Genomic DNA, 21,384 nt, shown 5'->3' with positions numbered 1-21,384 from the left:
CGATCGCCGGAATTAAGTCCTATTGACTACTTCTTGCGACGTCGTATGCAACATTTTATTTACAGGACGCCCGTAGAGACACAGGCTGAAGAGACACCAGATTGGATGGAGAGTGTGTACTACGACGTGCTTCGTAGGTACAGTGTCTGTAACAACGTTGGTGGTCGCCACATCGAGTCCCTGTTGTAATGCATCATTACTGCTCTGTAGTTCGCGGCTCGTTTCCCGGGTTCGATTCCCGGCGGGTCAGGGATTTTTCTCTGCCTCGAGGTGACTGAGTGTTGTGTGTCTTTCATCATCATTTCATCCTCATTCACTCGCAAGTCGCCGTAGTGGCGTTAAAGAACTTGTGGAGCGGCGGCCGAACCGCCCCGCGAGGGGTCTCCCGGCCACCAATGCCATACTCTCATTATTCGATCATTACGGTTCTGTACGTACAGTATGCTGGATTCTGTTTTGTTTTGGAATAACGCAAAAGCGTAATGTTTATAAGTTAGTACAAACAAATGTGCTTAAGGGATAAGTGAATGTTTCGTTATTCTTCCCTTCGAACTGTTACCTAATAGCTGTACTGCGTCACGCCTAATTCAGTTGCTCAAGCAGAAGTCCACGAGTTAAACAGCTGAATTGAAACCATCGTAGAACGGAAGCGGAACATTTCAGGACATGGATTAACTTTCAAAACTTTATGTACCCTCTCCCCTCTACAAGTTTGTGAAGGGAATTTCCGAACAGTGTGTAAACGGACCAAAATATCCGTACATACTACTGTACTGCCATTTATGATCATACTTGATTCTAAAACGCCCCTTTATTCAGTAGCAAGTAACTTCGGTTCCAATAAATGATTATAGTAATTTATCTCTTCTGTATTCGGTTTAATTTCGATGTTGATTAGGAAGGCTCTAAGTTCGTTCGCATATTCTGTAGAAGGAGAGACTGTCTGATAGAACAGGTTATTAACAAATTTGGTGTCCATGTGCGTGTATCTTTTAAAATCTTCCTTGTCACCTCTGCAATAGCCGGCCGCGGTGGCCGAGCGGTTCTAGGCGCTTCAGTCCGAAACAGCGCTGTTGTTACGGTCGCAGGTTCAAATCCTGCCTCGGGCATGGATGTGTGTGATTTCCTTAGGTTAGTTAAGTTTAAGTGGTTCTACGTTCTAGAGGACTGATGACCTCAGATGTTAAGTCCCATAGTGCTCAGAGCCATTTGAACCATTTTTGAACCTCTGTAACCAAGTGGTTCCATAAGCTCACAGTCTACAACAGGCCACTTAATGATTGCATCGTCCCTTTGACTGTAGCGGCACTCATAGATAGCTGGCACATTTCACTCCATCAAGATTACTGATTTGTATTATGTGATGTTTCATCGTATCTGGGGAAGCATTTGAACGCCAGATAGCGAAAAATGTAGCAACACCATCAATCCCCGCTGCAGATCAACTTCCACAGATTTCTCAGAAGAAAGCTCTCTCTTGTGTGTTTAGAGGTCAGAGTTTTTGCGTATAAGTTGTTTCCGATTCCACTAACTGCATAAAGGTGTGCGTTGCACTGAAGCTCGTCTATAGGGCGAATTCCATTATATTCAGAGTTTCTTTGGCTTTGCAGCCCCCTTAATTGCATTTACTCGCCCTGTAGTAATGTATAATTATCTATCTTTGAGACAAATGAGTCTTTTGTCCGTTGCACTTGTGAAGGTTGTTGTCCTCATGTAATTTATAGACAGATGCGATTTTCACTAGGGCTTACTGCAAAAATTGAGGCATCAGTTGCATGTGATTCAGAGTCTTTTTCTTTATTTAATTTAAGAAAGACATTAGTTAACTTTCGCTATGAAATATCAATGTACGTGCTAGAAATAAAATGAGTGGGCTAGCACATTCGTAAACGCCTGAGGCGTTTATTCGTATTCACTGTTATGCCCATGGACGCAGCCGCTGACGTTATAAGCAGAGTTACTTCCGAGAACGGTATCCTTTACAAAAACGCATAGTCATTAGAGATCCGGTAGAACGGTGAGAGGGAAATGGCAGCTCGTTTGTTAATTGGCTGCACGAGGAAACGGTGTAGCTGACATTCAGAAGCCATTTTCAGGCACTGTTTCCCCTCTGAATGAAACCTGTCACTCAGCAGCCTAGTCTCGTAGTACGCTGCATACAAAGTTGTTTACCATAACAGGAAACTAACGCGGAACTTGGGTGTTCACGTTCCTGACATTAATTGCCTTTTGTTGGACTCTTGGATAGGCCTTTAAAAATAAATCTAAATCTAATGATCGTGAAAAGCGTTGTTATTTTGATCCTAAGATACACACATCAATAGAAGTTTTGCATCATCCTTTTATTCCTGAATTCATGGCAGAGAAAAAAAAAAGACTGGCTCTGAGTAATGCGTATATATTCATTTGCAATGTGCCGAGGTCACCCTCCTGAGCAACATCAATACGTGGTGTAACGTCCACCTGCTCGGATGCGTGCTTGAATCCTTTGTGACGTACCAGCGATGAGATCATCAAGCCAGCCCAGGTCCGGATTGTCCCACTCATAAAGGTGATTCTGAGTAAGTCGCGCACAGTACTTGGTCGATGTCGACATCCAAAAACAAATCGTTCTGAATGATCCTACATGTGTTCGATTGAGTCTGTCTGTAGAACAGGCAGGCCACTCCGTTCTGATGTTTCTAGAATACTGAAGGAACATGTTCACGAGAACAACACGATGAGCACGCTAGTTATCATTCATCAAGAAGATATTGCCACCTAGAATTTGGCGCGACGGCCCACTATTGGCTGCAGAATCTCGTCCCTGTACTGACGAGCAATGATAGTGTCCTCAAAAACCACGAAGGCCACATGTAATCAGACCCCAGAACATCACTCAAAAATCACCTTGTTGCACTTGTGCTGGGTTGTCTCCAAACACAATGTCCGAGATTATCAGGGGAAAAACACCCGTAGCCAGTCTGGGGCGTCCACTCTCATGATTTCTTGCCTGTCTGTAACTGAGTGTATGGTGTTCGACTTGGTGCTCGCTTTGGTCATCAGGAATGGAGATTCGCAACATGCAGTCGCCTCCTAACCGTCTGATGCGATACATGATGTCCTGTAGCCTCTTCGAACGCCGAATCCAGTTCTTGAACTCTCATCCCATGGTTCCTTTGACTCAAAAGTTATAGATATCTATCATCCTGTGCATCTGTCAAACGTAGGCGGCCTGTACAGTGCAAATCCTCAACACTACCTGTCAGTTGGAACTGATTCCATGTCCGTACCACAATTGAGTGCAGAGCGTACGTCCAGCAACTTCCATGGTTGTCAAGCTTTCTACGTGTTACGTGGTAGTGCGGACCCGATAATTGGTAGCGATTGACCTTCATGGCGTCATAGATATGCACTCTATAGTTCTACCGACGTTTCTAATGCATTCCTACCGGTGCTTTATTTTCAAACGAAATGCCTCAATCCATTCGATTGCGTGTTCTACCCAAAAACAGCGCTCATGGTAACTGTGTGTATGTTTATAATTAACGCCAGGGATGACCTTCCGAACGGCACCAGAACAGTCACGATAGCAACACACCTTCCCGACATACCGGGATGATGCAAAACTTTTGTTGGTGCGTATATGTACTACATGGACAATCCTCTGCAACAGAAATAAATTTCTTAATCTTATTCTAGTGATAACTGCAGATTTTACATCTATTTAGCGTAATCTCTGAGATCTTTAGAAGCTTTACGAAAGCAGAAAGAAGTAGAAGCATTATTTTAGCTTCAGTGAAAATGTGCTATTTATAAAAACGAACATAAAAATAAAAGTATGTAATTTTATGATTTACTATTTCACTTTCCATCGGAAAAGAGTGGGACAGAAATTTAAAAAAGCAATTCTTATATTGATATTTTAAACAAAGGACACTGCTTAACTGCGTGAATTGTATGTTACATGTGAAGAAAATAAACTAGCAAGTAGTTAAGTTCCAGAACATTCTTCATGAAAGTAGAAAATCGATCAATATGATCAACAATTTATTGTATAGAACTGAAGATGAAAACAAAAATTTGTGTGCGAGTAGAAAGAGACATATTCGATTACGATATGTTGATAATTTTTACATTGAAACCGTCTAATTGCAACTGAATGAAACACAACTTTTGTGCCATACACGTTTCGCCTTTATTCTTTGCAAGGCACCTTCAGTGGCAGAGTTCGTGAATGTTTCTCCACATGTTGTGTTTTTGCTCCTTTGTTAGCGTTGACTACGAAAGTTTAAGATATATTCGAATTTATTAATGAAGTCGTGTGAGGACGACAAGTCGGAAACGAACTGTCACACTTAATATGCGAAGCAGTATTATATTTCTTCTTGAGATGAGCCTTGGGTGAAATTTGAGCCCAATTACAGGGGAACTTTATAGAAAACTTTGAACTTCAAATGCATTTTACTCACCAGGACAATATTTGATACGGAAATCGGTGGTGCTCTTAACCACACGTCCGCAGTTATCTCTAAAATTTATCTCTAAAATTTCCGGACCCATGTTTAGTGGAACGTTTTTGCTTCTGATATCCTAGACTTCAATCCATTAATTATGACATCTTCTGTACACAAATTTTGCACATGGGCGCCTACGTCATCCTTCTCAACTTCGTGTCTCAGGAAACATCTCGTGTCGCTTCGGCCTTAAAGCAGCCCTGTTGTTATCGAAAAATTGAAAAACAAAGAAAGGAAGGTCACAGTTAAAAGTCCAGTCGATGACGAGGTCATTAAAGACGGAGTTCAAGCTGAATTCGGGAAGGATGGGATACAATATAATCTGACTGCATTAAGGAAAAACACGAAAGAACTAAGTCGGTATTGCGCTCGATGATACCGCATTTCACCAAAATCAGAAACCCGTATTCGATGCCTGGTTTGGCGTACAGTTTCAATCTGTTGCGAATGTGGACTGTTCGCCGTTAGCTGAAACATGTTCACTAGAACCGGTTTAATAATTTATGGTTGTGAAGTGTTGCCCAAATCCAAATCTCTCCGCGATTTTCTAGGGCTGGTTAATATTATGTTCATACTAAAGAGTAGTTAAATATGCGAGGTGGTGCCCAAAGTGCGTAATGTTACTCATGTTTTCTGAAGGGCCTTTTCTCCAGTTTAAGTCTAATGTAAGTAAATCCTCATAAATCTGTGGACTCAAGCTTTATTGGTATATAATTGCACTAGAGCCAAAGCGTGGAAAATTGACACTATAGAAGGGTATCGTAAGGCTAAAATATGTAATTATCTGTGTCTTAAAATAATTTGGGCTTCGAGGCGAAATAAAGACAAACAATAAATCATTATCACCCTAACATTTATAAACACCGTAAATACAGCACATATTGTCAAATTTATCAACGAAAATACAGTCTGCGTAAGGTAAATATAAAACTGTACTAACAAACGGAAATGGAAGAGTTTTCAATAAGATGGTTTTGAGAATATTTACGTGCAGAACCATCGTAAAACACATGAACGAATTATGTTGCTCAAAATTTTTTTCCGATACGATTAAATTTCTAGCTATAGAATTACAGTCTTTGTATGCCTATTTTCAAGGCACGGACTTCCATACAATCTTCATTAAAAATTTACACTGGTAGTTGCACAAAGTTTTCGTTGACCGGGCCGTTTTAAGTGGTTGCCCTGTTAGCTTACTGCGAAACGAGTATGCACAGTGCACTGACTCTTTCTGTATACCTCCTATTGAAATACACCCTAAGACAAAAAAAAGACGCATCACGAAGAAATTACCTGAATGGGATGGAAATCGGTAGATGTGATGTACATGTACAGACAAAAAGACTGTTATAATCGCAGGAAAAGTGGATGATGTATAAAAGAGGAAGAGCACAAACTGAGCAAGGCAATAACACGATTGTTCACCTCCAGCTCATACGCAAGAAATTATTCGGCTTCACATTGATTGGTACAGTTGTTAGATGTCTACAGAGGGATATCGTGCCAAAATCCGTCCATTTGGCGCATTAGGTCGCCCGAACAGTCTAGAGAGACAGAATATGATTGGAGAGTAAACCCAGGAAAGACGAAAGTAAAAATAGAAAAGTGCTTAGCGATAAACTTAACATCGAAATCTGGGACTACGAAGTTAAGGTATTCGCCAGTTTGAAAGGAAAATAACACATGACAGGCGAAGAAAAGAGAACATAAAAAGTACACTAGAACAGGTAAAGGGCATTTCTGGCAAAAAAAAAAAATAATGGAAATGAGCGTTTGGCGTCATTGGCCGGGAGGTCCCTTGCGGGGCAGGTCCGGCCGCCTTGGTGCAGGTCTTATTACATTCGACGCCACATTGAGAGGCCTGAGCGCCAGATGGGGATGAAATGATGATGAAGACAACACCCAGTCCCTGAGCGGAGAAAATCCCCGAACCAGCCGGTAATCGAACCCGGGCCCGTTGGAGGGCAATCCGTCGCGCTGACCAGTTTTTTTTAAAATCTCATTTTGTTCGTCTTCGTTCTTTGTATCTGCTTGGGGCGGACGTCGTAAGACACCCGTTTCACTTCGTCGTTGATCCATTAACTCAGTACAGAGGGCAGCTAACCCGCTGACCGAACACGCTGAGTTACCGTGCCGGCTGGAAAAGGAATGAATGGAGTCGTTGACATGTGGTGCTATAGATGGATTTTGAAAAGCAGGTGAACTGATAAGGAATGAGGAGCTTCTCCGCAGAAACAGCGAAAAAAGGAACATGCGGGAAACACAGCCGAAAAGATGCGACAGCATGGTAGGATATGTTTTCAAACAAAAGGGAACCAGAGGAAAAATGCTCCTATCGGTGCATACGAAAAGCGAATCCGCTCCTGTTTTTTAAAAGAATCTGACTGAAAAACTGCGTACCAGCCGCCGCATTCTACGCGTACCTCCCTCAGCACCTTCAAATATTTCCCAAAGATTCTGGCATGCGACATATTCGCGTTCTTTTTAATGTGCAACTCACAACTCGCTCACACCCACTAGTCCATCGCTTTAAGTCGCTTAGACCCATCCTTTCCTACCTGACCTTTCTCACTCATTAACCACTCACTGTCATTGGTGTCTCTCTGTCACTGTTCCTTTTCTCACAGACACATCCTTTTCGTTCTGTCTCCTTTCGCTGTTACTGTCCCCCTCTTGCTCTCTCTTACTTCATTCCTTCGCTTTGCTGCTGTCTCTTCCCACTGTCACTATCTCTCTCTTCCTCGTTGTCACTGCATTGTCATTGTCTCTGTCTCTCACTATTACTGGCTCTCACCCATTTCCACTTTCTCCTTCTCTTTATCCCTCTCCCATTGGCGCTGTCTCCTTCACTCTTTTGCTAGCACTGTTCTGTCACTGTCAACCATGTTCCACTGCCACTGTGTCGCTGTCTGTCTCTCACACTGTCATTGTCTTCTTTGCTCTTTCTGCACCACAATCATCGTGTACTACCTTTCAGTTTTCATTACTTTTCCGCCTCTTTCGTACTGCCACTGGCTCCTTCTCTCTCCGCATAACATAGTGCGAATAGGTTCGCATGCCAAAAATTTTTGAGAAATTTTGTAAAGGTGCTGAGGAACGTAGATGAGGCAGCTGGTACCCCAATTTTCAGTCAGTGTCTTTTAAGAAACGGGAGCATATTCGCCTTTTGTGTGCTCCAATAGGAGCTTTCTCCGCTGGTTCCCTTCTTTTCCCTTCTAAGTAGGGCAAGTCGCTCATACGACAATAACTTTATGGGTTTTGATAGTTTACTTACGTGAAATTGAAAAATCGCAAATATACAAACCTTTACACCTCAGTCCGGATATTATGTGCAGAAACATTTTGCATATACCTCATTACTCCAACATGGGATTCCCAAAACTCATCTGATGATAGTGGAGATGCCTTACAGAATATGTGTCCTTGCTACGTCACTTTATAAGCTAAGTCTTCGCCTCATACCGGATTTTACGTGCGTATTTTACGTATACAAGCAGTATGACTTTGAACCACTGCATCTGGGAAACGGATAAAGCCATCAACAAAATTTTCGAAGATGCCGGAATCGGGATCTCAGAAATATATCGTAAAAATATCAGCTGTTTGCTGTGCATAGCCATCCGGAAATCGGAGGAATGGTTTTAGTACTCGAAAATCATGTTTTACGGAAAAATCGGCCATGAACTAATTGGTGCGTCCATAAAATCTCTTAAGGTGCACCGTAGACCGCATCTAATGCAAAAACAACCAATCGAATTGCTTTATTTGCCTAAGCTGGAGGAAGTGTGTAATACTCAAATAGTGACCCTGCACTGTTGGACAGTTACAGTAAGACAATGCTTCTGTTGAGCATAGAAATGGTCCCTAGCCCGAGGGCTATCGAAAACACCTGACCCTATATTTCCATCACCATCAGAACCCGCGGTATTAGCCCTGAGAAAATCCAGTTTTTGTGTGCGTTTTGGAATATCAAGTGTAGCGCAAGCTATCGCATGCGTATCGATTTTCCATAGTACCAGAGGAAGATGTAAAGGGTAAAAACTGTAGAGGAAGACAGAAATTAAAATACATCCAACAAATAACTTAGGGTACATGATTCTCTGTCCACTCCCATGCGATAGTGTGAACCTTGAACGGAATATATACAGAAGTGACAAAAACTCGTGGGATAACGACATGCACATATACAGATGGTGGTAGTATCGCATCGCAAGGTATAAAAGCGTAGTGCACTGGCGCAGCTGTCATTTGTAGTCCGGTGATCCATGTGAAATGGTTTCGGACACACGACACGAATTAATAGATTTTGAACTCGGAATGTTGTTGGAGCTAATGCATGTGGCATTCCATTTTGGAAATCGTTATTCAATATTCCGCCATCAACACTGTCAAGAGTGTGCCGAAAGTAAACAATTTCAGGCATTACCTCCCACTACTAGCAATGCAGTGGCTGACGGCCTTCACTTGACGACCGAGAGCAGCGTCACTTGCTTAGAGTTGCTAACACAGAAGCAACACTGCGTGAAATGTCGCAGAAATGATTGTGGGACATACGACGAACGTATCCGTTAGGAGAGTAGGCGGAATTGGGCATTAACGAGCTATGGTAGCACACGGTCGACGCGAGTGCTTCGACTGACAGCACATCACCTGTTGAGCCTTTTCAGGATTCGTAACCATATCGGTTGTACCCTAGATGACTGGAAAATTGTGGCTTGCTCAGATGAGTCCCGATGTCAGTTGGTAAGAGCTGATGGTAGAATTCGAGTGGGGTGCAGACACCACGAACCCATAGAGCCAAGTTCTCAACAAGGCATTGTGCAAGCTAATGGTGGCTCTGTTATGGTGTGGGCTGTGTTTACATGGAATGGACTGGGTCCTCTGGATGTTCGGCTATTTGCAGCCGTTCATGGACGTCATGTTTCCAAACAACGATGGATTTTTTTATGAATGACAGTGCCTCATATCAGTGGGCGACAACTGTTCGCCATTGGTTTGAAAAATATTCTGGACAGTTCGAGAGAACGATTTGGCCAACCAGATCGCACGATATGAATCCTATCGGACATTTTTGGGACATAATCAAGAGGTCACTTCGTGCACGACGCTAGACCAGCGCCGGCAGCTGTGGCCGAGCGGTTCTAGGCGCTTCAGTCCGCAACCGCGCTGCTGCTGCGGTCGCAGGTTCGAATGCTGCCTCTGGTATGGATGTGTGTGATGTCCTTAGGTTAGTTAGGTTTAAGTAGTTCTAAGTCTAGGGGACTGATGACCTCAGATGTTAAGTCCCATAGCACTCAGAGCCATTTGAACCATTTTGCAGCTTGATGACGCCCAAGGGGTCGGAATTAGCTAACCGCCAAATTATGAAATGAAGTGATTTCGAAGTAGAACAGCACCCTACGCAGGAAAATGACATCGCTCACGTAGAGTAATCACAACAGTGTTTAAGTTTTTGGGCATTGTCTTCCATCGTACATATTCTGGAATCAGTTTTGGTATCATCCTTCTTCCATTGGCACTACATCCCAGGATGGGACTTCGCTTCCTCGATAATTTTCCGCCATTCCTCTCTGGACTGCATTTTGAGTGGTTGCCCTGTTACCTGACTGCCAAACGATTATGTACGTTCTGGCCGAGCGGTTCTAGGTGCTTTAGCCCGGAACCGCGCTACTGCTACGGCCGCAGGTTCGTATTCTGCCTCGGGCGTGGGTGAGTGTGATGTCCTTACGTTCGTTAGGTTTAAGTAGTTCTAAGTGTAGGGGACTGATAACCTCAGAAAGTCCCATAGTGCTTGGAGCCATTTGAACAGCTGGACCAGCAACACTTTCGCAATCATGGGCGGCTATAGAGGCAGAATGGCTCATTATTTCTGCAGGGGACTTCCAGCGACTTGTTGAATCTATGCCACGTCGAGTTGGTGTACTACAATGGGGAAACAGAGGTCTAACACGACAGTCGGAGGTATCTCATGACTTTTGTCGGCTTAGTGTATACCAATAGAGAAAACTATACAGTCCAGAACAGATACTGAGTACTTTATACAGCAAGGGGAACGAGTGATTACTGGCCAGTAGGCACGCCTTAGGTCCCTGTAAGTGCCACCGCCCACGTGACTCGCCTGTCCTGCTCCCGTCGGAGATGACGGCCGTGTGTAGTAAAGAGGTGCAGCATCTCTATTGATACCTGGAGACTGATGACACAAAAAAAGGTCTCACGTAGTTGTTCCACGCTTTACACCAGTGGCATTGATGCACTCGAGCTCGTGTTAGTGGTGGTATCGTGTTGCGGAAACCGGCGGATCCCGTGGGAGCTGGTAGCTGGTGGACCCACCTGTGGCCTTGATGGCGGCCCTCTGGATCTGCACGCTGCCCCTTTTGAGCGTCCCCAGCGTCGCCATAGTGAGAGCGCGGTTGTCACAGGCGACACGACGCGACGCGACCGCCAGTGGGGTACTCGCGGACACTGCCGACCCCGGCGTCCGGCCGGGCGGCCGTGGCTCGTAACGAGCGCTGATGCGATAAGTGGCGGCGGTCGGCGCCCACCACGGCGTCCCCTCAGAGTCCGAGGCTGCCGGAGAGAGAAAGTACCACAGGCAGCGCGACCACAGCTAAAGTAAAGTGAACAACACTCCGCCATGTTCCACGTTGTCAAAAAAAAAATTGCGCGTGGTATAGGATAGTGGTAGTGTAACGGTTCAAATGGCTCTGAGCACTATGGGACTTAACAATTGAGGTCATCAGTCCCCTAGAAGTTAGAACTACTTAAACCTAACCAACCTAAGGACATCACACAAAACCATGTCCGAGGCAGGATTCGAACCTGCGACCATAGCGGTCGCGCGGTTCCAGAATGTAGCGCCTAGACCCGCTCGGCCACACCGGCCGCCGGTAGTGTAACGGGACATACTCCTCTAGCATTGCGTTTCCTCAACAGTAGTTGTCGCCGAGCGGGATTAGCCGTGCGGTCTCCGGCGCTGCAGTCATGGACTGTGCGGCTGGTCCCGGCGGAGGTTCGAGTCCTCCCTCGGGCATGGGTGTGTGTGTATGTCCTTAGGATAATTTAGGTTAAGTAGTGTGTAAGCTTAGGGACTCATGCCCTTAGCAGTTAAGTCCCATAAATTTAAAACAAAAAAACAAAAAAAAACACAGTAGTTGTCGATACCAGAATTTTTTTTTCGAATTTTGGACAGTTTAACATTGTCTCAGTCACTTTTCTGAAAACGTTCATATAATTTTATACACAGTATGTTATATTTCAAGCTAAAATTTATGAAAAGGAATTACTTTATAAAATATTTTAGTTTCAGTGTTATAATCGATATGTACTAGTTCTGAATGTACAGTTAAATTTTTTTTCTTTAGAAACATTTGAAATTACGAATTATTGGCACACTTAAAATTTTTACTATTAATTACGCAATCCTGTGCTGTTTACTATGTTTATTTCTGGATTATTCATGAAGTAATAATCGAAATTAATAATGTAACGAAAACTATTAGGAATAAATTTGTTAGCAAAAATTGTAAACCCTTTGGAATATTGTTATTTTCACACAGTGTGAGAGTCGTAAGTTTGCCTCTCATGTGATCGTACGTATTTTTCTATAATATTTACGTAAAAAAAAATACTGAAACAACAGTCTTCCACTTGATAGGTTCCCGGGATTTACGCCGGATCATATTGTAGAAACCGCACAATATTTCAGCGAGACAACTGCCCGCCATCTTCAGGTGCTACTGTCGCGTCGCTGAGAAGCGCGCCAATTTATATGCTGGCTTTCTAGAACAGCGCAGGCGCCAGCGGGGCATAACGTCATCGAAGACCAATCGTAGACAGCGTCGAATACCAGAGTCCTCTGCTGAAGAAACGGGACGCGGTCTGCGGAAGCGCGCCGCGGCGCGGGAAAATGCGGCCGGGAGCGACGGACCCCGTTCGCGCGCGCGATTTAAGCATCTGCGCTAAGGCTTCCCATCTGCGTTGACTCGGCGCGGTTGCTAATCTGTGGCTGACGATTCCTTAGTGCCGCCAAGGCTGGTTCCCAGGCTTTGCTCATGTGAAACCCCGTGTCTCTGTTTAATAGGTCACTGCTTATACGTATTTCGACCGCCTCTTTGATGATGGAGTCCCAGTATGTGGAAGCATGCGAGAGGATCTTAGTTTTTTCATAATTCATGCCGTGTCCCGTGTCAAGGCAATGTTCAGCAACCGCAGATTTCTCTGGCTGGCCCAACCTCGTGTGACGTTTATGTTCGTCGCATCTGTCTTTGACCGTACGACACGTCTGGCCAATATAAGATTTCCCACACTGGCACGGGATTTTGTATATTCCTGGTCTCCTCAGGCCGAGGTTGTCTTTAACAGAGCCCAGCATCGATTTCACTTTTGCTGGAGGCCGGAAAACACATTTAATCCGATGTTTCTTGAAAATTCTGCCCACCTTAAAAGACACGCCACCGACATACGGTAGAAAAACCAACCCCGTGGTGTTATCTGCTTCTTCAGGTTGTTCTTGAGGTTTGGAGCGTGCTGGTCGAAACGCGTTCCGGATCTGCTTCTCGGAGTACCCATTCTGGGTAAATACAGAGCGGAGATGGTTGAGCTCTGCCGATAAGCTGTCCTGATCTGAGATGGCTCTAGCCCTATGCACTAGCGTCCGTAATACACCGCTGCGCTGTGAGGGATGATGACAGCTCGTAGCTTGTAAATACAAGTCTGTGTGCGTAGGCTTCCGGAACACACTGTGACCCAAGGAGCCGTCTCCTTTTCTACGCACCAAAACATCCAGAAATGGGAGCTCACCATCTTTTTCTACCTCCATGGTAAAACAGATATTTGGATGGAGGGAGTTCAGATGTTCCAGGAACGAAGGAAGCGTTGCTGTCCCATGCGGCCATACCACAAACGTATCATCTACATATCTCCAAAAACATTTGGGTTTCCGAACCGCCATCTGAAGTGCTTTGTCCTCGAAATCTTCCATAAAAAGATTTGCTACTATGGGAGACAAAGGGCTACCCATAGCAACACCGTCAGTCTGCTCGAAATACTGGTTGTTAAATAAAAAGTAAGTCGAGGTAAGCACATGTTTGAAAAGGTGTAAGACATCCCCTTCGAGCTTGGCTCCTATAAGTTGTAATGAGTCCATCAGAGGCACCCGTGTGAACAAGGAAACCACATCAAAACTCACTAGTAAGTCTGTAGATTCAAGACGCAGGTTCTTCATTCGCCGTATAAAATCTTCTGAGTTTCGAATATGGTGTTCACATTTCCCCACCATGGGACTCAGAAGAGAAGCCAGATGTTTAGCTAGATGGTATGTTGGGGCACCTATATTACTAACGATAGGGCGAAGCGGAACATTCTCCTTATGTATCTTAGGCAGGCCATAAAGTCGTGGCGGAACTGGCGCTCGTTCTCTTAAACTCTTCTTCAGATGGTCAGGAAGTTGGCTGGATTTGAGGAGAGCGGATGTCCTCCGTTGTACGGCATCCATCGGATCTTTCTGGAGTCGACGATACGCTGTATCCTGTAGTAGGTCCATCATCTTGCCAAAATAAGATGGAGCAGGCATAAGAACAGTGGCGTTACCCTTGTCAGCTGGTAAAATTACTATATCATTGTCTTCTTTTAAAGAACAGAGCGCTCTCCTTTCTTCAATGGTGACGTTCTGCTTGGGTGCAGGCATCCTGGTTATTGATCTACAAGCCTCTCGCCTTATTTCTTCTGCTGAAGAAATAAGGCGAGAGGCTTGTAGATCAATAACCAGGATGCCTGCACCCAAGCAGAACGTCACCATTGAAGAAAGGAGAGCGCTCTGTTCTTTAAAAGAAGACAATGATATAGTAATTTTACCAGCTGACAAGGGTAACGCCACTGTTCTTATGCCTGCTCCATCTTATTTTGGCAAGATGATGGACCTACTACAGGATACAGCGTATCGTCGACTCCAGAAAGATCCGATGGATGCCGTACAACGGAGGACATCCGCTCTCCTCAAATCCAGCCAACTTCCTGACCATCTGAAGAAGAGTTTAAGAGAACGAGCGCCAGTTCCGCCACGACTTTATGGCCTGCCTAAGATACATAAGGAGAATGTTCCGCTTCGCCCTATCGTTAGTAATATAGGTGCCCCAACATACCATCTAGCTAAACATCTGGCTTCTCTTCTGAGTCCCATGGTGGGGAAATGTGAACACCATATTCGAAACTCAGAAGATTTTATACGGCGAATGAAGAACCTGCGTCTTGAATCTACAGACTTACTAGTGAGTTTTGATGTGGTTTCCTTGTTCACACGGGTGCCTCTGATGGACTCATTACAACTTATAGGAGCCAAGCTCGAAGGGGATGTCTTACACCTTTTCAAACATGTGCTTACCTCGACTTACTTTTTATTTAACAACCAGTATTTCGAGCAGACTGACGGTGTTGCTATGGGTAGCCCTTTGTCTCCCATAGTAGCAAATCTTTTTATGGAAGATTTCGAGGACAAAGCACTTCAGATGGCGGTTCGGAAACCCAAATGTTTTTGGAGATATGTAGATGATACGTTTGTGGTATGGCCGCATGGGACAGCAACGCTTCCTTCGTTCCTGGAACATCTGAACTCCCTCCATCCAAATATCTGTTTTACCATGGAGGTAGAAAAAGATGGTGAGCTCCCATTTCTGGATGTTTTGGTGCGTAGAAAAGGAGACGGCTCCTTGGGTCACAGTGTGTTCCGGAAGCCTACGCACACAGACTTGTATTTACAAGCTACGAGCTGTCATCATCCCTCACAGCGCAGCGGTGTATTACGGACGCTAGTGCATAGGGCTAGAGCCATCTCAGATCAGGACAGCTTATCGGCAGAGCTCAACCATCTCCGCTCTGTATTTACCCAGAATGGGTACTCCGAGAAGCAGATCCGGAACGCGTTTCGACCAGCACGCTCCAAACCTCAAGAACAACCTGAAGAAGCAGATAACACCACGGGGTTGGTTTTTCTACCGTATGTCGGTGGCGTGTCTTTTAAGGTGGGCAGAATTTTCAAGAAACATCGGATTAAATGTGTTTTCCGGCCTCCAGCAAAAGTGAAATCGATGCTGGGCTCTGTTAAAGACAACCTCGGCCTGAGGAGACCAGGAATATACAAAATCCCGTGCCAGTGTGGGAAATCTTATATTGGCCAGACGTGTCGTACGGTCAAAGACAGATGCGACGAACATAAACGTCACACGAGGTTGGGCCAGCCAGAGAAATCTGCGGTTGCTGAACATTGCCTTGACACGGGACACGGCATGAATTATGAAAAAACTAAGATCCTCTCGCATGCTTCCACATACTGGGACTCCATCATCAAAGAGGCGGTCGAAATACGTATAAGCAGTGACCTATTAAACAGAGACACGGGGTTTCACATGAGCAAAGCCTGGGAACCAGCCTTGGCGGCACTAAGGAATCGTCAGCCACAGATTAGCAACCGCGCCGAGTCAACGCAGATGGGAAGCCTTAGCGCAGATGCTTAAATCGCGCGCGCGAACGGGGTCCGTCGCTCCCGGCCGCATTTTCCCGCGCCGCGGCGCGCTTCCGCAGACCGCGTCCCGTTTCTTCAGCAGAGGACTCTGGTATTCGACGCTGTCTACGATTGGTCTTCGATGACGTTATGCCCCGCTGGCGCCTGCGCTGTTCTAGAAAGCCAGCATATAAATTGGCGCGCTTCTCAGCGACGCGACAGTAGCACCTGAAGATGGCGGGCAGTTGTCTCGCTGAAATATTGTGCGGTTTCTACAATATGATCCGGCGTAAATCCCGGGAACCTATCAAGCAGATGCAGCGCCGGGAAAGCCTCAAATAGCACAACAGTCTTCCAGTTTATTTAGCTCAAACCAACCTTGAGGACCTGATGAGAGATTTTCAGCTACAAAAATCAGACACCTACGCAACAAGAACTGGACCCATCTCAACATAACATACTAAGTAAACATGAAAGTTGACTGTAATCTTCTCTTCTCTCAAATCTTCATAAAAGACTTTGCTTATTAATTACTTGGATTGGGCACTGTTTAACGTGGATACTAGAAGGAAGGAGCAAGGAGGGGGGAGATTACGGCAGTGACTATCAAATAACATCCAACTGTCACTGCCCAGAAATTACAGCCAGAAACGAATTCTACCAAGAGCAGCCGATGCCTGCAGAGGGAGTGATTATTAAAACTAAGTTTGTCAAAACAGCTGAGTTATAAGGAACATTGCAACGTAAATTCAAATCGTACAACACTGGGAGAACGTTTGAGAACAACTAACCATACGTTAGGTGAGTTGCAATATAGTATGACAATTATACACACTGTAGATGAAGGTTCCTTCTTAAATGTTTTGGAAGAATTGGATATTTTCGTAGAAAAGAAGAAAAAACGCCCATAATTTATTAAACGAAAAAAATTAAATTAATTTACGTTGGTTCTTCTAGTTATTTGATGAAGTGTTGTAAATAAGCAACCAAATTACACTGAAGGGAGAAAGAAATTGGTATAGGCATGCGTATTCAAATACAGAGATATGTAAACATGCAGAATACGGCGCTACGGCCGGCAACTCCTATATGAGACGACAAGTGCTGGTGCAGTTGCTAGATCGGTTACTGCTGTTAGAATGGCAGGTTATCAAGATTCAAGTGAGTTTGAACGTGGTGTTATAGCTGGCGCACGAGCAATGGGACACAGCGTCTCCGAGGTAGCGATGAAGTGGGGATTTTCCCGTACGACTATTTCACGAGTATACCGTGAATATCAGGAATCCGTTAAAACATCAAATCTCCGACATCGCTGCGGCTGGAAAGAGATCCTGAGAGAACGGAACCAACGACGCCTGGAGAGAATCGTTCAGCGTAACAGAAGTGCAACACTTCCGCAAATTGCTTCAGATTTCAATGCTGGGCCATCAACAAGTGTCAGCGTGCGAACCATTCAACGAAATGGGCTTTCGGAGCTGAAGGTCCACACGAGTACCCTTGATGACTGCACGACACAAAGCTTGACGCCTCGTCTGGGCCCGTCAACAGCGACATTGGACAGCTGATGACTGGAAACATGTTGCCTAGTTGGACGAGTCGCGTTTCGTTTCAAATTGTATCGAGCGGATGGGCGTGTACGCGTATGGAGACAACCTCATGAATCCATGGGCCCTGCTTGTCAGCAGGGGACCGTTCAAGCTGGTGGAGGCTCTGTAATGGTGTGGGGCGAGTGCAGTTGGAGTGATATGCGACCACTGATACGTCTAGATACGACTCTGACAGGTGACACGTACGTGAGCATGCTGTCTGATCACCTTCATCCATTCAAGTCCATTGAGCATTCCGATGGACTTGGGTGTAATTCCAGCAGGACAATGCGACACCCCACACATCCAGAATTGCTACAGAGTGGCTCCAGGAACACTCTTCTGAGTGTAAACATTTGATCTGGTCACCAAGCTCCCACATATGGACATTATTGAGCATCTCTGGGATGCCTTGCTACGTGCTGTTCTGAAGAGATCTCCACCCCCTCGTACTCTTACTGATTTATGGACAGCCCTGCGGGATACAGAGTGTCAGTTCCCTCCAGCACTACTTCAGACATTATTCGAGTCCATGCCACGCCGTGTTGCGGCACTTTTGCGTGCTCGCGGTGGCCTTCCTTAGGAAGAATCCTAAGGAAATGCAATCCGAAAACGAAGGAAGTAGGTTACAGTACGCTTGTTCGCCCACTGCTTGAATACTGCTCAGCAGTGTGGGATCCGTACCAGATAGGGTTGATAGAAGATATAGAGAAGATCCAACGGAGAGCAGCGCGCTTCGTTACAGGATCATTTAGTAATCGCGAAAGCGTTACGGAGATGATAGATAAACTCCAGTGGAAGACTCTGCAGGAGAGACGCTCAGTAGCTCGGTACGGGCTTTTGTCAAAGTTTCGAGAACATACCTTCACCGAAGAGTCAAGCAGTATATTGCTCCCTCCTACGTATATCTCGCGAAGAGACCATGAGGATAAAATCGGAGAGATTAGAGCCCACACAGAGGCATACCGACAATCCTTCTTTCCACAAACAATGCGAGACTGGAATAGAAGGGAGAAGCGATAGAGGTACTCAAGGTACCCTCCGCCACACACCGTCAGGTGGCTTGCGGAGTATGGATGTAGATGTAGATAACGCACGTGTACCAGTTTCTTTCTGTATAATACCTACCGTATCATCCTAACAGAAATATTTTTAACAATGGTAATTTTGAATGCATATTTGTATAGACATTTTAAATATGTATTTTTTATAATGTACTCTGAAAGGTATTTTATTTTTTTAATATGTATTCATATTTGTGGAAAGATAAGATATATACAGAAATGAGCTGTCTACGCACACGCCCATAAAACAGACGATTAATATGTAAATTTCGTTTTCTTTAATTGTAAATTGTCTTTGGATAAACTAAACTATGAACGTTACAAGTACTGTTGTAAAGTCAACTTCATCTTTGGCGCTGTAAATGTCATCATTTAGTACTGCACTTTAAACGATGTTCAAACGTAAGTTTAAGTACGACAGTACAGCCAGTTTAATCTTTAACGTTGTCAGCCAACACTAAAGGCAATCTATAATGCTCTCAGCCAACTGTAAACGTAACTCATCATACTGGAAATAGAAATGTACTTTACATAACGTCAGTGTGAGTTTTCCGTGTTAAATTGCTTCTTTTACAGTGTATATTCTGATAATTCTCTTATTCATTTGAAGAGCGAAACCGGTCAGTAAAAAATATAAAGTGCGACTTTTGGCTGTTTTCAGAAACTTAGAATTTAATCCTGATTATAGCGGACGAACATTTAACATACACCGTTTTCAGTAGTGACTGTAACACATAGCCCACAAACATATAAGTTTTTTTTTTATAAATAAATCTACTGCTACCAGTCTCGATTTTCTTTATTTCCTTTTTTTACGTTCGGGAAATGGTTCACATTTTCAAGTGCGTTTTTTGTCTGTATTATCGATAACCAACTAAAAAATCGCGCGTTTCTTATATATTGGGGTAAAAGTCAACGAAATGAAGCAGACTTTCACACATTGACAACATCAGTATAAATGGCATAATACACACAGAAAGCGCACTTGAAAATGGGAATCATTTCCCGAAACGCGTCGTGCGAAAAGTAAATAAAGAAAATCGTGACTGGTAGCAGAAGATTTATTTATTTATAAAAACCTATTGTTTTCACAGTCGCAGCCTTTCAAAAATCATTTATAATAGATCATATCAGACCACAAACAAATTTTCGAATCCCAGACGAGCGATTGCGTGACATTCAGGCTCAGAAAACATGGTCTGAAAAATTCGGTTTAGAGTTAGTGCTAGGAGGATAGAATGTATGCAACTAGCGGATGATGCGGTGTTATCGGCAGAGATCGAAAGGACTATAATTGGGAAGTTAAAAGAATTAAACAAGACCTGTGAGGAACTCGGAATTAGAAATAGCAATAAAAAGACAAAATGTGTGGTGATAAATCCAAGATGAATAAGAACAACTCTAAAGTTAGGACCGGTAGATACAGAACAAATTAGTGCTTTCAGATATCTGGGAAGCAAAATAACGGAGGATATGAGTTGCAGTGACGGGGTGAAAACGCGTAGAGCAAGTGCATGGAGAAATGTAATAAGAAGAGGAGCCTTCAATGCGGGTGCATGGACAGGAACCTGAGAAAGATACAGGCGAAGTGCTTATATGGAGAGGGGCATAATAGGGTGCTCAGACATGGACATTGAGGTAAGAGGAAGAAAGAATAATAGAAGCTCTTGATATCGAATGAAAGAACAAGTTTACTGGTACCCCAGTCAATGATTATTTGTGGGTGAACTTGTGGCACTGTCTAGTCGAGAAACAAAAACACTGTTTCGGAACATAGTTTTCGTCTCTTTTCTTTTTTGAAAACTAAACGTATATCTTGCGCTGTAAATAAAACAAGTAAAATAGAATACGTCCAGTGATCACACGTTCCTTTTTCTGTCGTAACACATCAGGTACAAACCGTCACATTGTGTAAACAAAGATGGTGTATGGAAACAGTTAGGTGCAGAGAACATATTGCAAAATAGAAACATTATCTCTAAGTAGAAAGAGTATATATCATAACAACGTCGTTATTTTAGAATAGGTTTTAATGGATTGTGGAGATCTTTGTTCGTGTAGTGTTGGAATAAATACATTTCAGGTGGTGTAAAAATCCGATTCTGTCAAGTTTATGTAGTTTAAATTACATACCCGTTTACATAATGAGGTGACTTGTTGCAAACTTTAAGTACAATAATTATGTTGCAAATTGTACATAAATAACAATTTGGCTGAGATTAACACATAGGGATGAAGGGATGGAGGCAGGAGAGAAAGAGAGAGAGAGAGAGAGATTCAGATACAGATGGTGGAAGGAGTGATTGGAGAAGAGAACACTTTTCCAAAGCAGGAGTTATGATTATACCAGTTAAATGTAATAACTAACTAAAGGCTGGAGTAATACATTGGTTAATGCTTTAAAAATATGCAGATGAATACACAATTTATGCTGTTAGTTGATGTTCATATAGTTTCAAACTGACAGGGGGTACAAGTGGTTGGCGTGATCGTATATTTGTAAATGAGGCCATTCCATAGTTCATTTGGGGAATGTCATGGTAACATAACAAAATATTTATCGTAAACATGAAGGTGTGTGTGTGTGGTGTGTGTGTGTGTGTGTGTGTGTGTGTGTGTGTTTGGGCACATTACAAATTTAATAATGTAGGTTGCTGCTGAAAACAGAGATGATACTTTTTGCAAACTTATCATTTTTGTCATTTAAGATGGATTCAGGTTTATTTCCTTGGAATCCATCTTAA

General features: G+C 43.9%; 1 protein-coding gene across 1 annotated transcript in view; it reads right to left on the bottom strand.

The window, feature by feature from the left end:
- The window catches only part of LOC126152346 (uncharacterized), a 349,747-nt gene that overhangs the window by 308,045 nt on the left and 20,318 nt on the right, over window positions 1–21,384 (bottom strand). Inside the window, exon 2 of the mRNA XM_049916001.1 lies at window positions 10,827–11,063. Within this exon, the coding sequence (XP_049771958.1) occupies window positions 10,827–11,063 (237 nt within the window). The remainder of the gene's footprint in view (window positions 1–10,826; window positions 11,064–21,384) is intronic.

This window comes from Schistocerca cancellata, chromosome 2 (genome assembly GCF_023864275.1).
Source record: "Schistocerca cancellata isolate TAMUIC-IGC-003103 chromosome 2, iqSchCanc2.1, whole genome shotgun sequence".
NCBI classification, from domain to species: domain Eukaryota; kingdom Metazoa; phylum Arthropoda; class Insecta; order Orthoptera; family Acrididae; genus Schistocerca; species Schistocerca cancellata.
The sequence above is the reverse complement of the archived record's forward strand: the minus strand, read 5'-3'. Positions and strand labels throughout refer to the sequence as shown.